Genomic DNA, 21,175 nt, shown 5'->3' with positions numbered 1-21,175 from the left:
CATTCTATTGATGCCAATGTACTTGGATTCCATTGACGCTTATGTAAGTTGATACCATTGACGTCCATGGACGTCCAAAATTTTTCCCATTCATTTTCAATGGGATTTTTTTTTTTTCCCCAAATCAACAGAAAATGACTAGATGTCATTAGGACGTGTCCCCCAAACTTCCCCGATTCCATTAACAATTATGAAAGGTGCCGCCATTGACGTCCATGGACGTCCAATTCTCCCATTCATTTCTAACGGCTTTTACTTTGTTTTTTGCCAATGACTGGCATTATGATCCATTCTATTGATAGACCTGAGTGGGGCTAAGATCTGTATCTCCACAGAGGAAAGACCAAGGTGTGTAATTTCTCCCGAAATTGCAGTTTCTAGTTAGACCACTGTTTTCATCTTTTGCACAACTTTTGATCAGCAGCTACCTCTCAAGTTAAGGGGATAATGAACAAACAGGAACCACCATTATGAATTTGAGGTTGACATTCACCCATTCATCCTCCATGCAACCTGCATAACGTAATGTTTGGACTGTAAACTGATACTTTTTCGCCAATTTTGAACCTTGTCCAATATGTCTTATTTGTAGAATTTTACATTTTTGATGTAATTATTATATAGTAATAAAATGTGGACACCGCAAGTTTATAGGCCAGAGCAGCTTTTATTTGAACAAATTCAGTTCTGTCATATTTTGTGGGTGCTGCTCAGTGTGGTCAGTAACGCTTTATTGTAATCTGATTACTTTCTTTCCGTAACGGGCAATCTAACGCACTCATTTTTCCAAGCCAATAATCTGATTAGTTTCCTTAGTATCTGTGCGGTAATATTTTGTTATTGCCTCATAATATATGTAGTATGAAGAATATTGTAGTCATCTACAAAGAGCGTTTTGAATAAAAATTTTAGAAAGGTTCCGACTACGAATTCGTTTCTGTGGTAACCGCTCATAGTTCCTTCCCGTTTTGGTCTCAAGTCACACACGCTAAGAGTTTTGGGACTGAGAAAGGCGTGACAAACGCGGGTACGCATTTGAGCTAAGTGCAGCCACCTGTTGAAATGCGCAAGGGAATGTTGATCTGTGTGTGTCCATGTATGAACGTGACTATTTTTCCTTCATTCAGTAGGGTTCCAGCGATAGGTTGGAGCCGCTTAATGCACGGCCACTTCGTAGCTTTGCCGTTGCAACGGCGGGTAGTCATCGCTCCAAGTCGGCAAGCATTGTTTACATCATATTCGTGTTGCACATTTATGCCGTGAGGTGACGTGTTCGTTTAGCATCTGTGGGATGTGTTGTAAGTCCTACTGAGTGTAAAGTGCTTAGTTGCCGCCACGTTTTGTGGCCAATTTGAGCGCACGTGTGTACGATATACTTCCAGGTTGCAATTCATTTTTGTGTTATTGACAGTCAGCTTGCCTCGTTTTACATTAGAACTGATATGCTGTAATCCAAACCCGAAGTTCAGAATTTTTTTACATTAGGCTTAATCTTTGAGTTAGCAGGGTTTAATTAGTCGGTGGAGGTGATTCCTACAAATTCCATGCAGTTTATCAGTTTTTTTGTTAGTTTCAGGGCTCCTGGATGGCTAAGCTAGTGCAAGTCAATGGTGGTTGAAATGAACTCCATCAACTAATTAAACCCCTGCTAACTCGAAGATTACACCTTATGTGAAAAATTCTGATCTTCCACTTTAAATTCAATTATCGGAAAGTCAATTACATGTGATGACATTTTTCTGTTGTCATTCCTATGACGACGCAGCAAAGGGAGAAAAATTAGTAAAAAGTAATCGATAAATTACTTTTAAAGTAAGTTACTTTGATAATAATCAGTAAAGTAACTAATTATTTTTTCAGTGAATTACTTTTTAAGTACCGGTAATCTGTGACAACACTGGTGCTGCTCATAGTCAGGTGCAACTTGTAGTCCAAGTATTATATATTTATGGAAGCAACCCTTTTGTGTCGATATCTTGTGCAAGTTTAGTCTGAAATATGTGAAGCTTGTCAAAAATTAACAAAGGTATAGGAGAAACTTTGCACTGCAATGTAATGGTATGTTCAGTATGTACAGCAGAAATGTAAACTAGCATAATGAAATGACCTTTGATCTTTAACAAATAGGGTTTTGAGATGGTGAATGCCAAGTTTCTTTTTCTTGGTAAATTGCGGTTGACACTAAATTTGGAAAGCTATTGTCACTTGGAAAAAACAAAAAAAACACTTTGCCAACACAAATAGTACTTTACATAGCTTTGTTTTACAAGAAGTAAAGTCTAAGTTTACTGGTCATGGGTATTCAGGCCACAAAGTAAAACAAGGATTTATTGGGTTTGTGAACTAGTACAGACAAGTAGAACAGACAGAAAATATTCCATTCCTCTTTACTTCAATAAATCAAATGATCTGTGACTCAAAATGGAAAGTGGAGTTCTACAGTACTTTTACTGCTTAGAATAAAAAGATATGTGTTGCGTTTGAAGCATTCAAACAGACATTTCACTGTAGAATTGTGTGCTGCTGTGTATGGCTTTAAAACTGAGGGAGACTCAGTGAAATGATTATTACAGTGTTGATTTTACATTTCACAAAAAAACACATGAAGATGCAGGGCACTTGTTTGGACATTCATTCCATGTCTTAAAATTGGACAATTTCATCATTTGTGACACAAACGTACGAAACACCTAAATATACAATATAATTAAAACACTGCATGAATAGATAAAAGCTAGCATTTGTTGAACAGGTATGAACAGATAGCAGCCACCGAAGCAGCTGTGTGAGCTGTGGTTGATAAGGGACAGTGACATGACAAAACCATTATGAATAAAAAATGCTGAATGCTTAAATGTCCACTCTTTAAACTGTCCCAAAAAAAAAAAAAAAAAAAAAAAAAAAAAAAAAAAACAACAACAAGGCATCAGTCATTCAATAGTTATAAAAATATATAGATAATACCCTTAATTCTTTTGTGGACAGTGTCTTTTAGTCAAGGCAGGTACAGTTCAGATAAACAAAAAAATAATAATAAAATTAAAGTGCATCATCTAATGTCTTGAGCGTCCTCCTTCAAAGGCATGATGTTCCATGTGAGCTGTAAAAAATAATATTCAAGGTGAATAAAATCACAGAAAAAAAGACAAAAAAAAAAAAAAAACATTTCTGTACGAGTGGCCCTTCAGTAAAACGCGGTTTATTTAGTGCACCGGTTAAAACCAGGTATTCACGGTACATGGAATATACAAGAAGATACAAGACCTTTTCTTTTTTAATCACTTTCTAACAAAAAAATATCCTGATAAACATTCTGTCAATTACAATTACCCATAATACAGTTGGGCAAACAAGTATATAGTCAACCACCAATTGTGTAAGTTCTCCTACTTGAAAAGATTAGAGAGGCCTGTAATTGTCAACATGGGTAAACCTCAACCATGAGAGACAAAATGTGGGAAAAAAAAAAACAGAAAATCACATTGTTTGATTTTTAAAGAATTCATTTCCAAATTAGAGTGGAAAATACAGAAGGTATTTGGTCACCTACAAATAAGCAAGATTTCTGGCTGTCAAAGAAGTCTAACTTCTTCTAACGAGGTCTAACGAGGCTCCACTCGTTACCTGTATTAATGGCACCTGTTTTAACTCATTATCGGTATAAAAGACACCCGTTCACAACCTCAGTCGGTCACACTCCAAACTCCATTATGGCCAAGACCAAAGAGCTGTCGAAGGACACCAGACACAAAATTGTAGACCTGCACCAGGCTGGGAAGACTGAATCTGCAATAGGTAAAACGCTTGGTGTTAAGAAATCAACTGTGGGAGCAATTATTAGAAAATGGAAAATGGAAGACATACAAAACCACTGATAATCTGTCTCCGTGGCATCAAAATAACAAGAACGGTGAGCAAAAATCCCAGAACCACACGGGAGGACCTAGTGAATGACCGACAGAGAGCTGGGACCACAGTAACAAAGGCTACTATCAGTAACACAATGCGCCGCCAGGGACTCAAATCCTGCACTGCCAGACATGTCCCCCTGCTGAAGCGAGTACACGTCCAGGCCCGTCTGCGGTTCGCTAGAGAGCATTTGGATGATCCAGAAGAGGACTGGGGGAATGTGTTATGGTCACATGAAACCAAAATAGAACTTTTTGGTAGAAACACAGGTTCTCGTGTTTGGAGGAGAAAGAATACTGAATTGCATCCGAAGAACATCATACCCACTGTGAAGCATGACGGTGGAAACATCATGCTTTGGGGCTGTTTTTCTGCAATGGGACCAGGACGACTGATCCGTGTAAAGGAAAGAATGAATGGGGCCATGTATCGAGAGTTTTTGAGTGAAAATCTCCTTCCATCAGCAAAGGCATTGAAGATGAGACGTAGCTGGGTCTTTCAGCATGACAATGATCCCAAACACACAGCCAGGGCAACAAAGGAGTGGCTTCGTAAGAAGCATTTCAGGGTCCCGGAGTGGCCTAGCCAGTCTCCAGAGCTCCACCCCATAGAAAATCTGTGGAGCGACTTGAAAGTCCGTGTTGCCCAACGACAGCCCCAAAACATCACTGCTCTAGAGGAGATCTGCATGGAGGAATGGGCCAAAATACCAGCAACAGAGTGTGAAAAGCTTGTGAAGAGTTACAGAAAACGTTTGGCATCAGTTATTGCCAACAAAGGGTACATAACAAAGTATTGAGATGAACTTTTGGTATTGACCAAATACTTATTTTCCACCATGATTTGCAAATAAATTATTTAAAAATCAAACAATTTGATTTTGTTTTTGTTTTTTTCCCAACATTCTGTCTCTCATGGTTGAGGTTTACCCATGTTGACAATTATAGGCCTCTCTAACATTTTCAAGTGGGAGAACTTGCACAATTAGTGGTTGACGAAATACTTATTTGCCCCACTGCATTTTTAATTGCAAAATGCCCAATAATGAGAGCATTTTAAAGACAATTTGAAATTACAATCTTGAAATACACACAATAACATTGGTATGCCTTTAAGCAATTTAGGAAAACTCAAATTGCATTTTCATGTATTTGGAAGCTTCTGAATGTTTTAATTTGTATTGTTTGAGGACATACCTGTAACACTTTGCTTCTTTGTGTGTTCATGCAACAAAGGTTAGTTAGTGCAGCAATAGCCTGGTTTCAACAGTATAAATTGCACCCATTACTCAAACTCGCAGAAAACAGATTTGAGACACTTCACCATTCAGTAGCATTGTTGTTTTTTGTCAACGATGACAATAACAAATATTTTGTCAATGAGCAATTTTGTTTATGATAAGAAAACAAGCTAAAACGTGTCTTGGGAGACTAAAACATAGTTTTCCTCTAAAGAGACGAGAACGAGACAAAAATGCGCCATAGTTTCTGTCATGTTCACAATGTGTGACATTTTCTTATTGTAGGTGTCAGCCTGCATCGTAGCAGTGTTAGGTTGTGTTATTCATGTGAAGTGCTTGTGTGCTCCTTGTGTGTACGACTCTCACCAAGCACGGGAAGTTTGGTGCAGATATGTTGTATGTCTGCCAAGTTATGACTTCAAAATTTGTGGTGAGACAAAATGGCAACCGTTTCACCTTCCTGTTTGGACCCCTCTGCTTCAACAAAATCTCAATATTTTTCATCAGACACCTGAACACACGTCTTAAGGCTTCCCTGATGCCAGTTTGAGGTCAATAGATTTTTTTGCACTTGTAGGAGGAGCCTGTCTATTAAAAAAGGGTGTTTCCTGTTCCTAGCAGGGTGCGCCAAGTCTGTACTGAGTTATCATCACACACTGAATGTAACTCATAGCGTTAGCACAGGGTTTGCTTTAGCATCAGCATTTAGCATGGTGAGTGTTGGAGAAGTTGTACAATATGTTTACTCATTTTACGCTTTACTTAATTGCTAAAATGAAAGGAAAGGTTTATAAAACTGTGGTGAGACCAGTGATGTTGCTTGTTCTGGAGACAGCGCCACTAAGGAAAAGACAGGAGGCAGAGCTGGAGGTGGCAGAGAGGAGGATGTTGGATTCTCTTTGGGAGTGACCAGGATGGATAGGATCAGGAATGAGCATATCAGAGGGACAGCACATGTTAGAGGAGATCAGTCAGAGAGGCCAGACTGAGATGGTTTAGGCATGTCCAGAGGAGAGATAGTGAGTATATTGGCAAAAGGATGCTGAATTTCCACATGCCAGGAAGGAGGTCTAGAGGAAAGAGGAGGTCTATGGATGGAGTTAAAGAGGACATGAAGGTAGTTGGTGTGAGAGCAGAGGATGCAGAGGGCAGGGTTAGATATTGGAGACAACTGATTCACTGTGGTAACCCCTGAAGGGAAAAGTCCAAACGAAAAGAAGAATAATTTCTGATTTGATATATCCCTTATAGATTAATGTAACATGAAACTGTTCCAATAATCTTTGTATGTGGCACAGTTCTTGTACTTTTGAACTGACTGTGTATGACCACTTTGTGATGAGAGTGGTTGGAAGTTTGAGCTGATGAATCAATGATTATATCAATCAAGGCCTGAGGGTAGCTCAGTCCTTTGTAAACATGTATGAGTGAGTATTCTGTAGACCTGCCCAGACACAAATGAGTGTATTGCATGTTAATTTGCTTCAGCCACTTATCGAAAAAAGGAGTAGCGGCTAGTGGCACTGTTCAGAGAAAGCTGTGAGATAAACCTAACAGTGAGCGTCATCTTAAAATCTCAGACAACTTTTTACATACAGTTTGTGGCGTCCTGGTGGGTATAATTAATCGAAAATAATGTAATGTTTTCCTGCTGAGTGTGTATTATGTATAGGGATGGGAATTGATACGATTTTTACGATTCCGATTCCATTATCGATATTGCTTAACCATTAGATTCTTTATCGATTCTCTTATCGATTCTAATTTCAGGAAAAAGAAGAACAAACATTTTGATTGGCATCAAGTTTGTTTAATCAGAAGTCACAACCTTACAAACTCACAACGAGGTCAAAAGAGGCCCAAAGCCTCAATGTTAACTGTGGCAATAAGTGGCAAATGCACAAGAATGTGTAACATTTTACTGAAACATTTTTCTAATAAATAAAAAATATTGGTATATTTTGGCATATAGGTTATTGTTCTGTCTTTGGCAATGTCCCCAAACTTTTTCCTGTGAGGGCCACATAACTTTTCCCTTCTCTGATGAGAGGCCGGGGTCAGTTTGTAACAGAAAAAGTGTGACGATTGCAGGAGTGCGTAAATTTTAAAAAAATTATTGTTTTTCAGAAAGCCACAATCAAATAACCCTCTGTGGGTTCTTCACGGAACAAAAGTAAATAAAATAAAAATAATAATTCATTCATTCATTCATTTTCCATGCCGCTTTTCCTCACGAGGGTCGCGGAGGTGCTGGAGCCTATCCCAGCCAACTACGGGCAGTAGGCAGGGGACACCCTGAACTGGTTGCCAGCCAATCGCAGGGCACAAGGAGACGTACAACCATTCATGCACACATTCATACCTACGGACAATTTAGAGTGTTCAATCAGCCTACCATGCATGTTTTTGGGATGTGGGAGGAAACCGGAGTTCCCGGAGGAAACCCACGCAGGCACGGGGAGAACATGCAAACTCCACACAGGAAGGCCGAAGCCCGGGATTGAACCCTTGATCTCAGAACTGTGAGGCAGATGTGCTAACCACTAAGCCACCGTGCCGCCTAAAAATAATAATATAATATAATAATAATAATAAATAATAAGAGCACTATTAATTAAATAGATAATAACCAAATAACCCTCTCTGAGTTATTCACTGAAAAAGGCCAGGAAATAAATGACACTACTGAGGGAGAAAAAAACAAAAAAAATTCAAAATGCTCTCTGAAATTGTTCAGGGGGTCGGACCAAATCTGGAGCCGCAGGCCGTAGTTTGAGAACCCTTGTTTTTATTTACTAGTATATTGAAACGCATGCCTTTTAGTTTTTATGGCGCTTTCACGCTCATGTGGTGGCGCCCTTGCGCTTCCTCACGCGAAGAAGAACGCACTCACGTGAAAAAGAAGAAATGCCGCATCCAAGCGAGTGAGAGAGTTAGTGAGAAAGGGAAACACTGCCACGAGCCTACGTTCTTTGTTAATGTTTGTAAAATATCTAAAGAGCCAACGCCTGTATGTATCATCTTCTGTGTTGTTGTTGTGTGTTTCCACTCGCGATCGGACACTTAAATCCAGTTGTGTAGTGGTTTAAACGATGTGCTAATGCAAGCGAACGCATGCTAACTGTTATTACTGTGTTAGCAGCTAATCATCGTTGATTTACGTTGATGCAATCCTGTTTGTTATTGGGGACGAAATTGATTTGTTTCATTTCTATTTTTAGTTTCAAGTGATGGTTGAATAAAGTCAGCAAATCATACCAACGTCTTCTGCATCGTCATTTGGGAGTTTAGCTAGCTGTATAGCCAGGACTGAGCCTTAGCGTCTCGGTGAGGACAGTGCAGTCTATTCCCTCCCGATGCAGTTATTTCCATCTCGCAATGACTGCAAGTCGCTTCGTTGTAATTTTTCATCGTGAAGTGAAGACACACTTTCGAGCGTTCGAACCTACGTGCTGTCACTGTTATGTTTACGGCGGCAATGCTCGTGCTAAACTATCATAACCTTTCATTTTCACCCTTTTTCCTGGTGAAGTGTAGCCAAACTTTGGAGCTAGTGGTTCTTGGCGCCATGCTAGTTTGATGCGTCTGGACAACAAGACACATCACGATGCAATATGCGTCTTTAGGGATCGTTAAAGCTTTTTCATTGTGATGTCGAGGCCTCGAAACACTCGGAACCGGTTCCGAATTGGAATCGGATTTCAATTCCCATCCCTAATTATGTATGTATTGAATCATGTATAATCACGAAGATGCCGTTGTCCTTGTAGATGCTACAATATGTGCTCGTCTACTAATGTTTATTTGAAGTTGTTGGAATCCTTTATTTTTGGACTAAATCTTTTAAATTTTAGAGACGAAAACATTTTGGCTAATCATCGACAAAAACAGACGAGATTTGTCTGAGAAAATGTAAAGGAAAACTAGACAAGGACAAACACATTTTGAAATGACTAAAATATGACTAACAGTAATAAATATTTTCATCCAAAGACGAAGACTACGACAAATTAAAAGGGCTGCAAAAAACAACACCGTTCAGTAGTATGAGAAAGTGTCTCAAAACTTATGACTGCAGAAAATTGTGCAGCACATTGTAGACTAAAAATACTGAAATATTGCTATATTAATAGTTGTTTCTAAAATCTCACAATTATACGCTGTCATTACCATTTAAGAAGTGAAATAAAATCAAAAATTGAAAATAAAAGGCATACTTACATTTGTAAAACACAGCTTTAAAAGATATGGACGGGAGGAGCTCATTGATTTTTCCCAAGATACTTGCTTCACTAGCAAGAGATGCATTTTTATTCCAAACTTGTACGACATCCTCACGATCTCGAACACTTACACTGACCCCTACAACCTCATCATCTAAAGTATATATAAAAAAAGAACAAACAGACAAGTCTATCAATGTTGCAGTGAGTTAATTAAAATCAATAGCAGCATTATAACCAGGGGTGAAAGTGGACGGGAACGGTCAGGAACGCAGTTCCGGTATAAGATTCAGGGCCGGAACGCAGTTCCAGTACACGGTGCTTTGATTCAAAAAATATGACGGCAACTGTCAAAACGCTATGTAAAAAAAATAAAAATACAAAGCTGCACCACATGCATTTCATCTCCAAGAAGAAACAATCTACCAACATCAGATTTACATACACAAGTGTGTTGATTTTATTCCACGGACGGCATGGAGGTTTCCCCAGCTGTTGCAGTTATCTGAGTCTGACGATGACGAGTCACGTCAATGAAAAAATGAAAAGAGAAAAAAAATGAATGAATCAATGAAAAAATGAATCAATCAATCATAAAAATGGGCAATGCAAAAGAAAATGGATCAAATCTTTATGAGGAAGGAAAGAGTTAAGGTGGCTTATTTATCATATTTAGTTTTATTTGCTTTGATGGGGTGGTTCAGAACATCTTAATTGTCAATGTGCACTTTGGAGTTATATTTGTTCATTTATATTAGGCTAATTATTCATTTCCTTATTTAAAAAAGTCAATGTTTGGCGATCTCCAAAATGTATTCCATTTCACTCTGCATAATATAGTCATCCGTACTTATTTTTCTGAATGTATGTTAATGATATCTTATTTTGAAAAAAAAAAAATAATAAGGTAAATGTTTACATTAACTTACATTTTAATTTACATCCTATGTTCTTAAGTACTTAAAATTGAGATTTGGCGTTTAGTATGTGAGGAAATGAGGGAAAATAAAATTAGGAGATGGAGGTTGGGGTTATAGCTGTTTTTGTTAACTTTTATTTTCCAAATCATTGAAAAAATACAATTTTGAATGAAAATCAGTTTTCATTTCAGCCTCCCCGTGCAAAATAAATAAATAAATAAATAAATAAATAGATAAAATTTCTGGCTCCGTGGCAACCTTCACGTCGGGGAGTTCCGGCAAGAAATTCTAATCACTTTCACCCCTGATTATAACTTGAAAAAGTATATAATGTGTACCTGATGCACAGTAGTCTGCAAACTGCTCCCCAATCGTAGCAAGTAATAATTCTTTCCAGACTGCAGACTGTAACAAAATCAACATGAGAATATTTTCAGCATATCACAATGTTGTTCCTTTTCATGTCAACCACATTTCCATTGTGAGCTAATGGTCACAACAAATTCTAACAAACCATTTTAACGGGATACGTTTACATGAAGCCAAAAAAACATTCATAATCGCATTTTTGTCGATCACTCGGTTATGCAAGGTCATGTAATCATGTTCAAAAAGCTGAATATATTTGTATTGCAATTTTTTAAAACTCGATTATTAACTCGTTTCCAAATCAAATATCTGGCGATGTTAACTAACAGCATAGCTCCTTTCAAAGGAGCATTATGTGCATGTTTAATTCATATTAAATGATGATCATTTGAATACAGGAAGAAGTTATTGTTTTATTCTGGCAAAAAGAACCGCAAAAGGATTTTTAAGTGAGGAAGAAGCTTCTGACTTCATTATTGACTTGAACATTAGGCTTTTTTATTGGCTATATTAAGTTTCATCATAGCAAGATTTAAAGGGAAAGCAAAAAGTTACAGGTTCGTAGACCATCAAAATGGGGAAATGACGCCATTTACGGTATGATGTTGCATATATGTAATGATGTTGCTGTATGTCAGACTTTGGAAAGAAAAATGCTGAATGAGAGAATGAGAATTTCAAATGTCTTGCTCTTAAATGTTTACTTTTGCAGTTGGTAAATTTAACCTATTAACGCATTGGCCTGAATATCACACTGTGTTTTTTGCATTGAAATAAGACTGAAAAAGTAGGGGGTCGTCTTATATTCGCAGTCTATACATTATACCCATTCACGACCCTAGATGGCGCCAGATATCATTGAAGCGATGTTCTGTCATGACAGATCTCAGCTACTCTCAAGTTTAACCAGTTTGCATTATTTTATTGCAATGTTTTTCCTTATTCAGATTTGTTTCAAGACTACAGTTACAGTTAGACTTCACTTTGATGGTTAATGCAGTTATTGCAATTTTGTTGTTTTATCACAAGATTGGTTTATTTACATTTCAAAAACCAGAAGCCATTCATTTACGAATGTGATTGCACTTTACACATTTAAATGTTCAGATATTAAGATTTGAATGAGGCAAAATAACATGCTTTTTCTCTCAAATATATTGTTATAATCATTTATTCCAGATGTACGGTAATTATTTTCTGTATAAAAATGAATTTGGTGTTCAAAAAGTCTTTTTTCAAACTTCAGTCTTGAAAAAGAAGGGATCATCTTATAATCAGGGCCGTCTTATATCCGGCCCAATATCGTATTAAGTGTCCTTCGTTATGACAACAAAGATCTCAAGCAACATTTGCACAGACACCTACAGTGTTTTCTTTCGGTACTTTCATCTTCCATACACCTCCTTTTGCATTGCTCTCCTCTTCCCTATCAGAGGTAAAAGACAAAAATAAAAACAGACTTTGTTACCTGCATGGAAGAACAACAGTAACAAAAGTACGCAGTAGTCCACAAATAAAAACTACAATAGCCTTGGTCATGTCTGTCAATACTGAATGTTTTATCTTTAATGTTATTGGATTTTGTTAGATTGTGCTGGTGTATCTAATGAAGCATCATCTATGTTTTCTAACAGATCGTACCGTTTTATTAGCTACTTCCTTCAATATGTGAAGTGAAGCTTAATTCAAGAGTATACTCCTCTAAACATGAGTTACGTGCCAAGAAAATACATATGACAGTTTTATGAACATACCAGAGTGGCCTCCGTTCGCCACGCATTAGGTGATAGCTACATCTCAAAGGAAGGGCTGTGACTGCAGGGATGTTATTGTACACACTCCAGAAGAGCTGCAAACAACCAAAGAAAGTGACTTTTTCGGAAACTCCTATGAATACATATGATGTTGAAACTGTCAGTGGACACTAATGCCTACCTGAACACTTTGCACTGTGTAGATCTTCTTCAGATTGGATTCGCATTCTGCAGCAGTTGTGCCTGGTAATGACCTGGACCAAGGATTAATCTACACTTGAACAAGCACTTTCCAAGAAAGATTTTTTTTTAAACTTCTTTTTTTAGTTCTGGTATTCTACAGAGAATAGCATTGTCCCCCTATATAATGTTATATTTGAAATATGATTTCTCCTCACTGCTCTTCAAGGAAGGAAATGTGGAGCAGAAGTTTCAGAATGTACATAAAAGCTCTAAAACTGATTCCCCTTCTGAAAAGAAAGCTGGATTTGTAAACAAAGGTGGAAAAAAAAAATAATAATATTTGCTACATTCCGTCGCACCTAGATTTGGAAAGATACTGATGATAAAGCGGAGGTTCAGAATTTTTGACATAAGGCTTAATCTTCGAGTTCGTGGGGATTAAATTAGTCGGTGGAGTTGATTTCCACAAAGTCCGTGCAGTTTGTTATTTATTTACTAATTTCAGGGCTCCGGAGTGGCTAAGCTAGCGTGAGACAATGGTCCCTTCCTAGCATACCAATAAAAAATGATATTAACAGATTTTAACATAGTCAAATAAATTTAAAATGCAGATCGTTGTTCAAAATATCCATGCGGCCAAAACAATGTCACACCAAACTATTCTAAGTCATTTATTTTTGCGGGACTATTTTTTTTAGATGTGTAATATGACAATAGAGAGGAGTGCTTCGGCCACTCGTGCTCATGTCGCATGTGAGGAAGTTGGTAGGTCAGACTTATCCCACTTGGATGGTACCAGTTCTTCCAGTGAAAATGGCTGGGAGTGAATGAGTTAAACCCCGCTAACTCGAATATTAAGCCTAATGTCAAAAATTCTGAACTTCCCCTTGAATTTACCCAGAACAAAAATTAAAACAGTTTCTTTCACATTACCTTACGTGCAGTGGAGGATTATATTACAACTCTACAAGCTAACGACAACATTGAGGTCAAGCTATCAATTTCCAATGTGACATCTTCAGAGGTGGCTAGTAACGTGTTCCATTTACTCAGTTACATTTACTTGAGTAACTTTTTGAGAAAAATGTACTTCTTAGAGTAGTTTTACCTCACAATGCTTTTTACTTTTGCTTGAGTAGATTTGTGAAGAAACAATACTCTTACTCCACTACTTTGGGCTACACTAGATTAGTTACATTTTTCGTCTTTATTCTTCATATTGATTTTATTTTTGTCAGAGATGCCGACAGTGACCGTCTCCAGTTTTACCAATCAGACGTCACAACAATAACCACATGACTCCATTATACCAATCAGAAGTAACAATATTTTTTTTCTCTACTAGAGGGCACTAATGCTCTTTAGACAAGTGAATCATAGTGTTGTTCTGGTTGAACTCAATGATTTTTTTGACATCTTTTTGGCCTAGTATGGTCATGTAATAAGTTAGAGTATAATTATGACAACAGTTGTGCTGAAAAAATATATTCTTTTTTCAAAACAGACATTGTAAACGGTTACTCGCAATGTTCTCATTACTTGAATATTCTTTTCAAATACGAAATGAAAACTTTTTTACTTGTTTTTACTTTCGGTTTGACACAATTCGCATTATCAAATCAGAAACATAGGATAAAAATCCCGTTTCATAACTTTGTAGTACAGTGATCCCTCGTTTTTCGCGGGTAATGAGGCCCAGCACCCGCCGCGATAAGTGAAAAACTGCGAAGTAGGTAGCGCACTATGGGGCGCCGTTTGTAAAGCAGCACATGCTGAAAATTACGGCAACATTTTCTCACATTTAGCGCCACACAGTGTTTAAAATGGTGTGAAATTTTTAGAGTCACTCCCCCCCCCCCCCCCCCATTTACATTATTTAGCAACTTAAATATTTGTTTTTAAATTAGAAGTTTTGGACCTGATTCTTTTAAATCCAGAACTAAATATTTAATTTAAATCATAAATTTATATCCTAAATTTTAAATCAGGAAGTGAGAAAGGCAACAATAATCACATGACTCCATTATACCACTGGGACGCAAGCTTGCTGTTCTATGCTCACGCAAGCCTGTTCAATCATGTGGTGTCTTTAAAGCACCTTAAAAAATGAAGTATTTGACACAGAACGCTACCCTAAACATGACCCGAAAACACAGATTTTAACCTCTCTCCCAGTTTTTATTTGGCACCGATAAACCATGGAAAACCGGAGATATGATCATTTTAATTTCATAATAATAATTATAAAGAACTATTCACTATTCAAACTTTGAACAATGTTCTCCACCAGAGGGCACTCGTGCTCTTTGGATAGATAATGTAAACGGTGTAAACGGTTACTCGCAATGTTCTCATTACTTGAATATTCTTTTCAAATACGAAATGAATACTTTTTTACTTGTGCTTGAGTAAATTTTTGGATGACTACTTTTACTTGTGTAATATTATTCAGAGGTAAAACTAGCCTTACTTGAGTAAAATTTTTGCGAATCTACCCATCTCTGACCATTTTAAAATACTGACACAATGGATCAAAGTAGGGCTTGCAAGTGAAAATTGAACATTGTTAGTAGAGGTGTTTAACCCTTTAACACCTAAGCCTATTTTGGCCGAATTTGCATGCATTTGATGTTGCCTTTATATTTCAAAGAAAAAATTGTTCACAATGGCCAAGTTGGGTCCCTTTTTTCAGGACACCTTGAACTTAATGTCCAAACTGTTGTTTTCTTCACTGACCAATTATAATCCACATTTTGGACCCAAAAAGACAACAAAATCCCAAAATATTTTTTCAAAATTTGTAATGTTGGTGTCCCATTGACAACCAAACATGCTCGACCAACCGTTTTGAAGCTTGATAATATTTATTCAACTTGTTAGGATAAACATTCAATAGAAAAAAATAAGATTGAATAGTTTTATGTTTGACTGTTCAACACAAACAGCAGGTATGGTCATAGGCGTTTTTGGCCTTTACACATACTATGGTCAAAACAGGTTATATACAGTGCAAAATAGTGAGAAAAAAATTATATATATCATCTAACACAAAAAAGGTTTGGAGGATATCTCTTTGTGAAGTTAGGTATTATACCCATCACCTTATCTAAAGTATACGTACATGCAATCAAGCTTCTCGAACACACATCTATATAAAAATTGAAAAGATTCATAGAGAAAAAAAAATATTTATAACATTGAAAAAAAGTATTTTCAAAAATATTGACAAGTAGTTCAGTTCAATTCAATTTTTTCAGGCATGCAACCCGATAAAGTTTTTTTTTTTTTTTTTGCGCACTCAATAAAGTTTGTTTTGAACAGGTCACTGAGCTGCGTCACATACAACGTCACACAGCCTACTCTTCTGCCGTTTGAGCGCTGCTGTCACTTCTACTCGCCGAGACGCCGACTAATCCGAGGAAAACAACGACAAATGCAGCTAATCCTATTCCTTGAGTTGATGAAAAAATGCATTAGGTTGCGCTAAATTTAGTTTTCGATTCATTCTGCACATTTCTAAGTCGCTCGCGTAATCCAACCGGTGTTCATGCCTCCTTTTCCTTAGTTGGCGCCTAGCTCAGCAATTTATTAAAAATGTTCACATTCGGTTCGTCCTTCTTGACATCACAACGGATCTTGGGATATGTAGTCTTTTGTGCTGCTTTCGGTTTTGAAAAAGGACAAGAAATGATGGAAATATGGAGATAGATACATGGTACATGCAGCGTTTTAATGCATAGTTATGAGTGCAATAAAACTATAAAACTCAAATGACATTATCTCCCGTTTTTCTTGGTCGATTGACTTCAAATAAAAACTGGCGTGGACATCAACTTCCGCACTTTCAAATGAGACCAACCAGCGGCACGTGGGTCACGTAATTACAGCGTGACGAAGCTTCAAAGACGACATGCATAAACGCGTCGCTGCCGACACGTTCGGTGTTAAAGGGTTAATATTAGTAGGGACAATATAACAGCATAACCAGCATGTACACTTTTCGCTGGGGACGGGACATTATTAAGACCAAACATATTTGGTGAAAGGGGGTCAGGGCTATATTTCTCACCAATATGAACGTAATTAATTGATAGGCTAAATGATTAATGCAAAATAAATCTGTATGGACCTGTACTACCTTTCGCACTGCAAATTTATAACGTCTTAATTCAATAATTTTTGTTAAATCTAGTCAAATCATTTTCTCCAATCTTTTTTATCAGTGTTAAAGGCTAGTTAACAGATGAATGTGTCAGATTCTTCCACTTACTACAAGTAAATATTACTATTTGTTCATATTGAACCCATACATCTAAATGTTGGTCAATTTTCACATAAATCAAGAAAAAGTTTCTTTCAAATAATGTTTTGAACAATATTCTTGAATTAAGAACATTTCTGACAAACAAGTTTTTCTTTTAAGATTAAATATACAAACTTTTTGCTTAAAATACATCTGTTAAACTTATTTTCAGCTAGCTGTTTTTCTTATTTCAAGAAATCTGAGTAAAATCGACTTGAAGCACTGTAGCAGTAGCAAAATTAGTGGAGGTTTCCCCACCCCCACAACATTGACGTCTTTTTACATTACTTACAGTGGCTGCTGCTGGCGGAAAAAACATCTAATATCCCTCATCTTTGAAGGAGGCGGGGGAGGCAGCATGTTGTATTTCTGTCAGGCTGTGAACGCTTGTGTGTGTGTGTTGTTCAGTCTCATTGTTCAGAGAAACAAATCGTAAATGATATTAATTGATTGTGATTGACTCAAATAATATTTATTTGAGAAAATAAATATGGGCACTTTATTCGAAGTCAAAACTGTTCTCGTCTTTGTTTTGTTCATTATAATAATGTTCATGTCATTGTGAAATTTCTGTTAAGTCAAAGGCAAATCTATGAATCCACCACTAGTATTTTTGACCTAAAGCAGTACTTCTCAAATGGTGGGGCGCGCCCCCCCAGGGGGGCGCAGAGCGATGCCAGGGGGGGCGCGAGTGACCTCGGGGAACATGCTTTTTTTTTTTTTTTTTTTTTTTGCCGTACTAGAATAAAGTGTACTTGCACATCCACTCCGTGGGTGGCAGTGGCGCTCTCATTTTCAAAGTGCGTGCAGTATTTTTGAAGTAAGCAAGAGCACACGGAAGAGACTCATGCAGAGCTGGACTCAGTCTCACGCAGCGACCCACTGTCTTTCTCACGTGTCCGGCCGAGAAGTGCCGTTTTCGGCTTGGGATCGTCACGACCACCGCCCTCACCTACGGTTCTCCCTCGGCCGCCGAGAATGCGCTTTTTTCGGGCCGTTTGCCTTTGACTTTTAATATAGTGGGAAATGAGGAAAGACCACTGTTTACTGAGTCTAAAAATGATTATAGCGGAGAAGCCAAATCAGTTAAGACGCCACTTAAAGACATTAGACCTCAATCTCATTGATAAGCCGCTTGATTGTTTTTCAGCGAAAATGTGCCGAATATTGCCAATTGTCACAATCGTCCCGCTTTGTCAGTGTTATATCAGTAAACCAGTGAGCACTGTGGTGAATCAGCGAAAATAAAAACTTTCCTTCTGTCCAGAGACCTTTTTCCCCCCTTCTATTCAGTTTTTTTTTTTTTCGGTCAAATTTTTTGGCATGTTGTCCTGAAGAGTAAATGTTTCTAATCAATTTGAATTTGTTATTATTTACTGATTTTATTACATTTTATTTTTCAGTATCAAATGGTCAAAAATGTACCTTGAGTGTATTTTTACAGTTTGGATGTGACTTTTTTTTTTTTTTTTTTTTTTTTTTTAACTTCAGGCAAATTGATGCGCATTAAGTCTTTTCTGTTACAAGCAACACAATGTTAAAAAAGTTATACTTTATTATAAGTTGATCTGTTACTTTTTTTCTTTAATAGAAAAAAAAGGACACAATGTCAGGCTGAGGCGTACTTATAATAGTAATATAGACGAATGATACTATTTACAGTGGCGGCAGAGAGTTGGGGGGGGGGCGCGAAACATTTACGTCTTCCTTGGGGGGGCGTAACAGAAAATAATTGAGAAGCACTGACCTAAAGTGTTCAAAAACTCAGGTGAATATACATTTAACAATTATATATATATTATCGGTTACCGTATCGGTACCGGCCTTGAGGAGCAGGAAGTTATCGATATCGGTTTCAAAAAATGAATATCGTGCACCCCTAATTTTTAGTAAATTAAACAATGTACATCACCAAATTAAAATCTGAAAACACAATCAAAAGGAAACTGCTGCAAGACAGTTTTTAGCATCATATAATTTTAAAAAATTAACCAAACTCATGGACAAATTTTGAATGCTTGGAACTTGTGGAAAACTATGATAATGGTCAATTTTAATTTTCAAACCTTGGATCATTATCAATGTACAAAGCACGTGTCAATAGAGCAGGCAAATGGGAAAAAAGCTCTTGGTTAACGGTGTACTGTCACAAGTACTTAACACTTTGGCTCCAGGGAGGAGTGCTAAATTTCATTTAATCCCATACAAGTGGTAAAATACAGAGGTCCTAAATTGACATGGAAGAAAAAACTTGTTTTTCACTAAACTGGGAGGACTTGGATGCGAACAATCGAGACGAGTCCAGTCAAAATTGACTGGACGTCGATCACCGTCGATGGCTGTGAATAAGTGTAAAGTTTCCGACGCCAAGTACAAATCCAAATGCAGAATTCGATATTATTACTACTACGTAAGATTTACCATAAAGGAAGAAAGTTGACAAATGAAAATCAAACATCCGATGATGTACTGTACTTTGTTTTAAGCCCAAAGTAAATAGTTACACTCCATTGCCTCGGGGCGACCTATCAACACGACCATGAACGCGACTGCTTGTCTACAGTTCCAGAGAAAGTAGGACAAGGGAGAACTCGAATAACATCCCGCAAAATTTGCCCCCCGAGGCCTGCTTGATAGCTTGTAGCCTTGAAAAATTATTTCTCCCCAGATAAGCTTTGCTCTTCTTGGGACCTAAAGTTAGCGTCAATACTTAAGACGGCGATAAATCCGATACCTGTCCAACCAAAATGTCCAGGATGAGTGCAACGGCAGTTTCGAGTTGTCGTCTCCTCGGTGTTTCTTTGTGATATTATCCAACTCTTTCTCGTCGATATCGATGCTATTTTCAGACGAAACGCTCTGACCGCTCAGGGCTCCTCTGTCCACTTGAAGGTCAGCTTTACCCGCAGAAACAGCCATTAGAGCAGGTAAAATGAGAAAGCTCTCGTTTGAAACTGGATGAATCGCCTGAATAAAAACACCCGGTTTGATTTTCTCGCCAGCTACAGAAACACTCTTTCCGCACACCGACGATGACGTAAGTGCGTACTACGTCACCGACCAGCCGTAGCTGTCGGCAAAGAGCATGAAGAGAGAACGAAGATGTATTACTCTGCTAGAATATTCGTCAGCTCAAAAAGAGGTTTTCGAGTTCAACGTTACTGCTCCCGAGTTAGCATCTTCTTATTTTCATTACTCTAGTTACCCTGTGGTAGACACTTTTTTTAGCGTTTTTAGCATCTTTTTTACAAGCTTCAACAAGTGAGCCGTCATGTAAAACAGTAAGCGAATATCACTTGATAAGTCTTGGAACAGCTTTCGGTTTGACACAATTCGCATGATCAAATCAGAAACAAAGGATAAAAATCCCGTTTCATAACTTTGTAGTACAGTGATCCCTCGTTTTTCACGGTTAATGAGGCCCAGCACCCGCTGCGATAAGTGGAAAAACTGCGAAGTAGGTAGCGCACTATGGGGCGCCGTTTGTAAAGCAGCACATGCTTTAAATTACGACAACATGTTCCCACATTTTGCGCCACACCGTGTTTAAAATTGTGTGAAATTTTTAGAGTCACTTTTTTTTTTCTTCCCTATTTACATTATTTAGCAACTTAAATATTTGGTTTTAAATTAGAAGTTTTGGACCTGATTCTTTAAATCCAGAACTAAATATTTAATTTAAATAATAAATTTATATCCTAAATTTTAAATCAGGAAGTGAGACGCGGCAACAATAATCACATGACTCCATTATACCAATGGGAGGCAAGCTTGCTGTTCTATGCTCACGCAAGCCTGTTCAATCATGTGGTGTCTTTAAAGCACCTTAAAAAATGAAGTATTTGACATAGAACGCTGCCCTAAACGTGACCCGAAAACACAGATTTTAACCTCTCTCCCAGTTTTTATTTGGCACCGATAAACCACGGAAAACCGGAGATATGATCCTTTTAATTTCATAATGATAATTATAAAGAACTATTCACTATTCAAACTAGGAACTATTTTCTCCACCAGAGGGCACTCATGCTCTTTGGATTGATAATGCTTCATTTATGTATTTTTTTTTTCTCGTCAGAATTCAGTGATTTTTTTTTTTTTTTTTTTTTTTTTTTTAAGGGCTGTGAAAATTATCGCGTTAACGGGCGGTAATTATTTTTTTAAATTAATCACATTAAAATATTTGATGCAATTAATGCACATGCCCCGCTCAAACAGATTAAAATGACAGTGTCATGTCCATTTGTTATTTGTTTTTTTGTTTTGTTTTGTCA

The 21,175-nt window shown here is 37.4% G+C and overlaps 1 protein-coding gene across 2 annotated transcripts; it reads right to left on the bottom strand.

The window, feature by feature from the left end:
- Nucleotides 1–2,371: 2,371 nt before the first annotated feature.
- Nucleotides 2,372–19,937, bottom strand: LOC130922260 (eukaryotic translation initiation factor 4E type 3-like). 2 transcript variants are annotated; one of them, XM_057846923.1, is made up of 7 exons: nucleotides 19,636–19,937; nucleotides 12,597–12,669; nucleotides 12,416–12,510; nucleotides 12,027–12,087; nucleotides 10,631–10,697; nucleotides 9,371–9,526; nucleotides 2,372–3,100 (listed from the first exon to the last, which is right to left on the bottom strand). In XM_057846923.1, the coding sequence occupies exons 1-7, from the start codon at nucleotides 19,818–19,820 to the stop codon at nucleotides 3,054–3,056; spliced, it is 684 nt and encodes a 227-aa protein (XP_057702906.1). In that variant the 5' UTR covers nucleotides 19,821–19,937; the 3' UTR covers nucleotides 2,372–3,053. The 2 variants fall into 2 exon arrangements, with proteins under 2 accessions (XP_057702906.1, XP_057702907.1); XM_057846924.1 differs by lacking the exons at nucleotides 2,372–3,100; nucleotides 9,371–9,526 and adding exons at nucleotides 9,551–9,730; nucleotides 9,818–9,883.
- Between the last annotated feature and the right edge of the window lie 1,238 nt (nucleotides 19,938–21,175).

This window comes from Corythoichthys intestinalis, chromosome 9 (assembly GCF_030265065.1).
Source record: "Corythoichthys intestinalis isolate RoL2023-P3 chromosome 9, ASM3026506v1, whole genome shotgun sequence".
Lineage (NCBI taxonomy): Eukaryota > Metazoa > Chordata > Actinopteri > Syngnathiformes > Syngnathidae > Corythoichthys > Corythoichthys intestinalis.
The sequence above is the reverse complement of the archived record's forward strand: the minus strand, read 5'-3'. Positions and strand labels throughout refer to the sequence as shown.

What these genes read in the sequence shown, in the direction of transcription:
- LOC130922260 (XM_057846923.1), bottom strand. Translation starts at nt 19,820, where the DNA reads ATGGCTGTTTCTGCGGGTAAAGCTGACCTTCAAGTGGACAGAGGAGCC. An exon ending in TGGACATTTTGGTTGGACAG is followed by an intron (nt 12,670 to 19,635) that starts GTATCGGATTTA and finishes TCCTTGGTCCAG; the next exon opens with GTCATTACCAGGCACAACTG. An exon ending in ACACAGTGCAAAGTGTTCAG is followed by an intron (nt 12,511 to 12,596) that starts GTAGGCATTAGT and finishes GGTTGTTTGCAG; the next exon opens with CTCTTCTGGAGTGTGTACAA.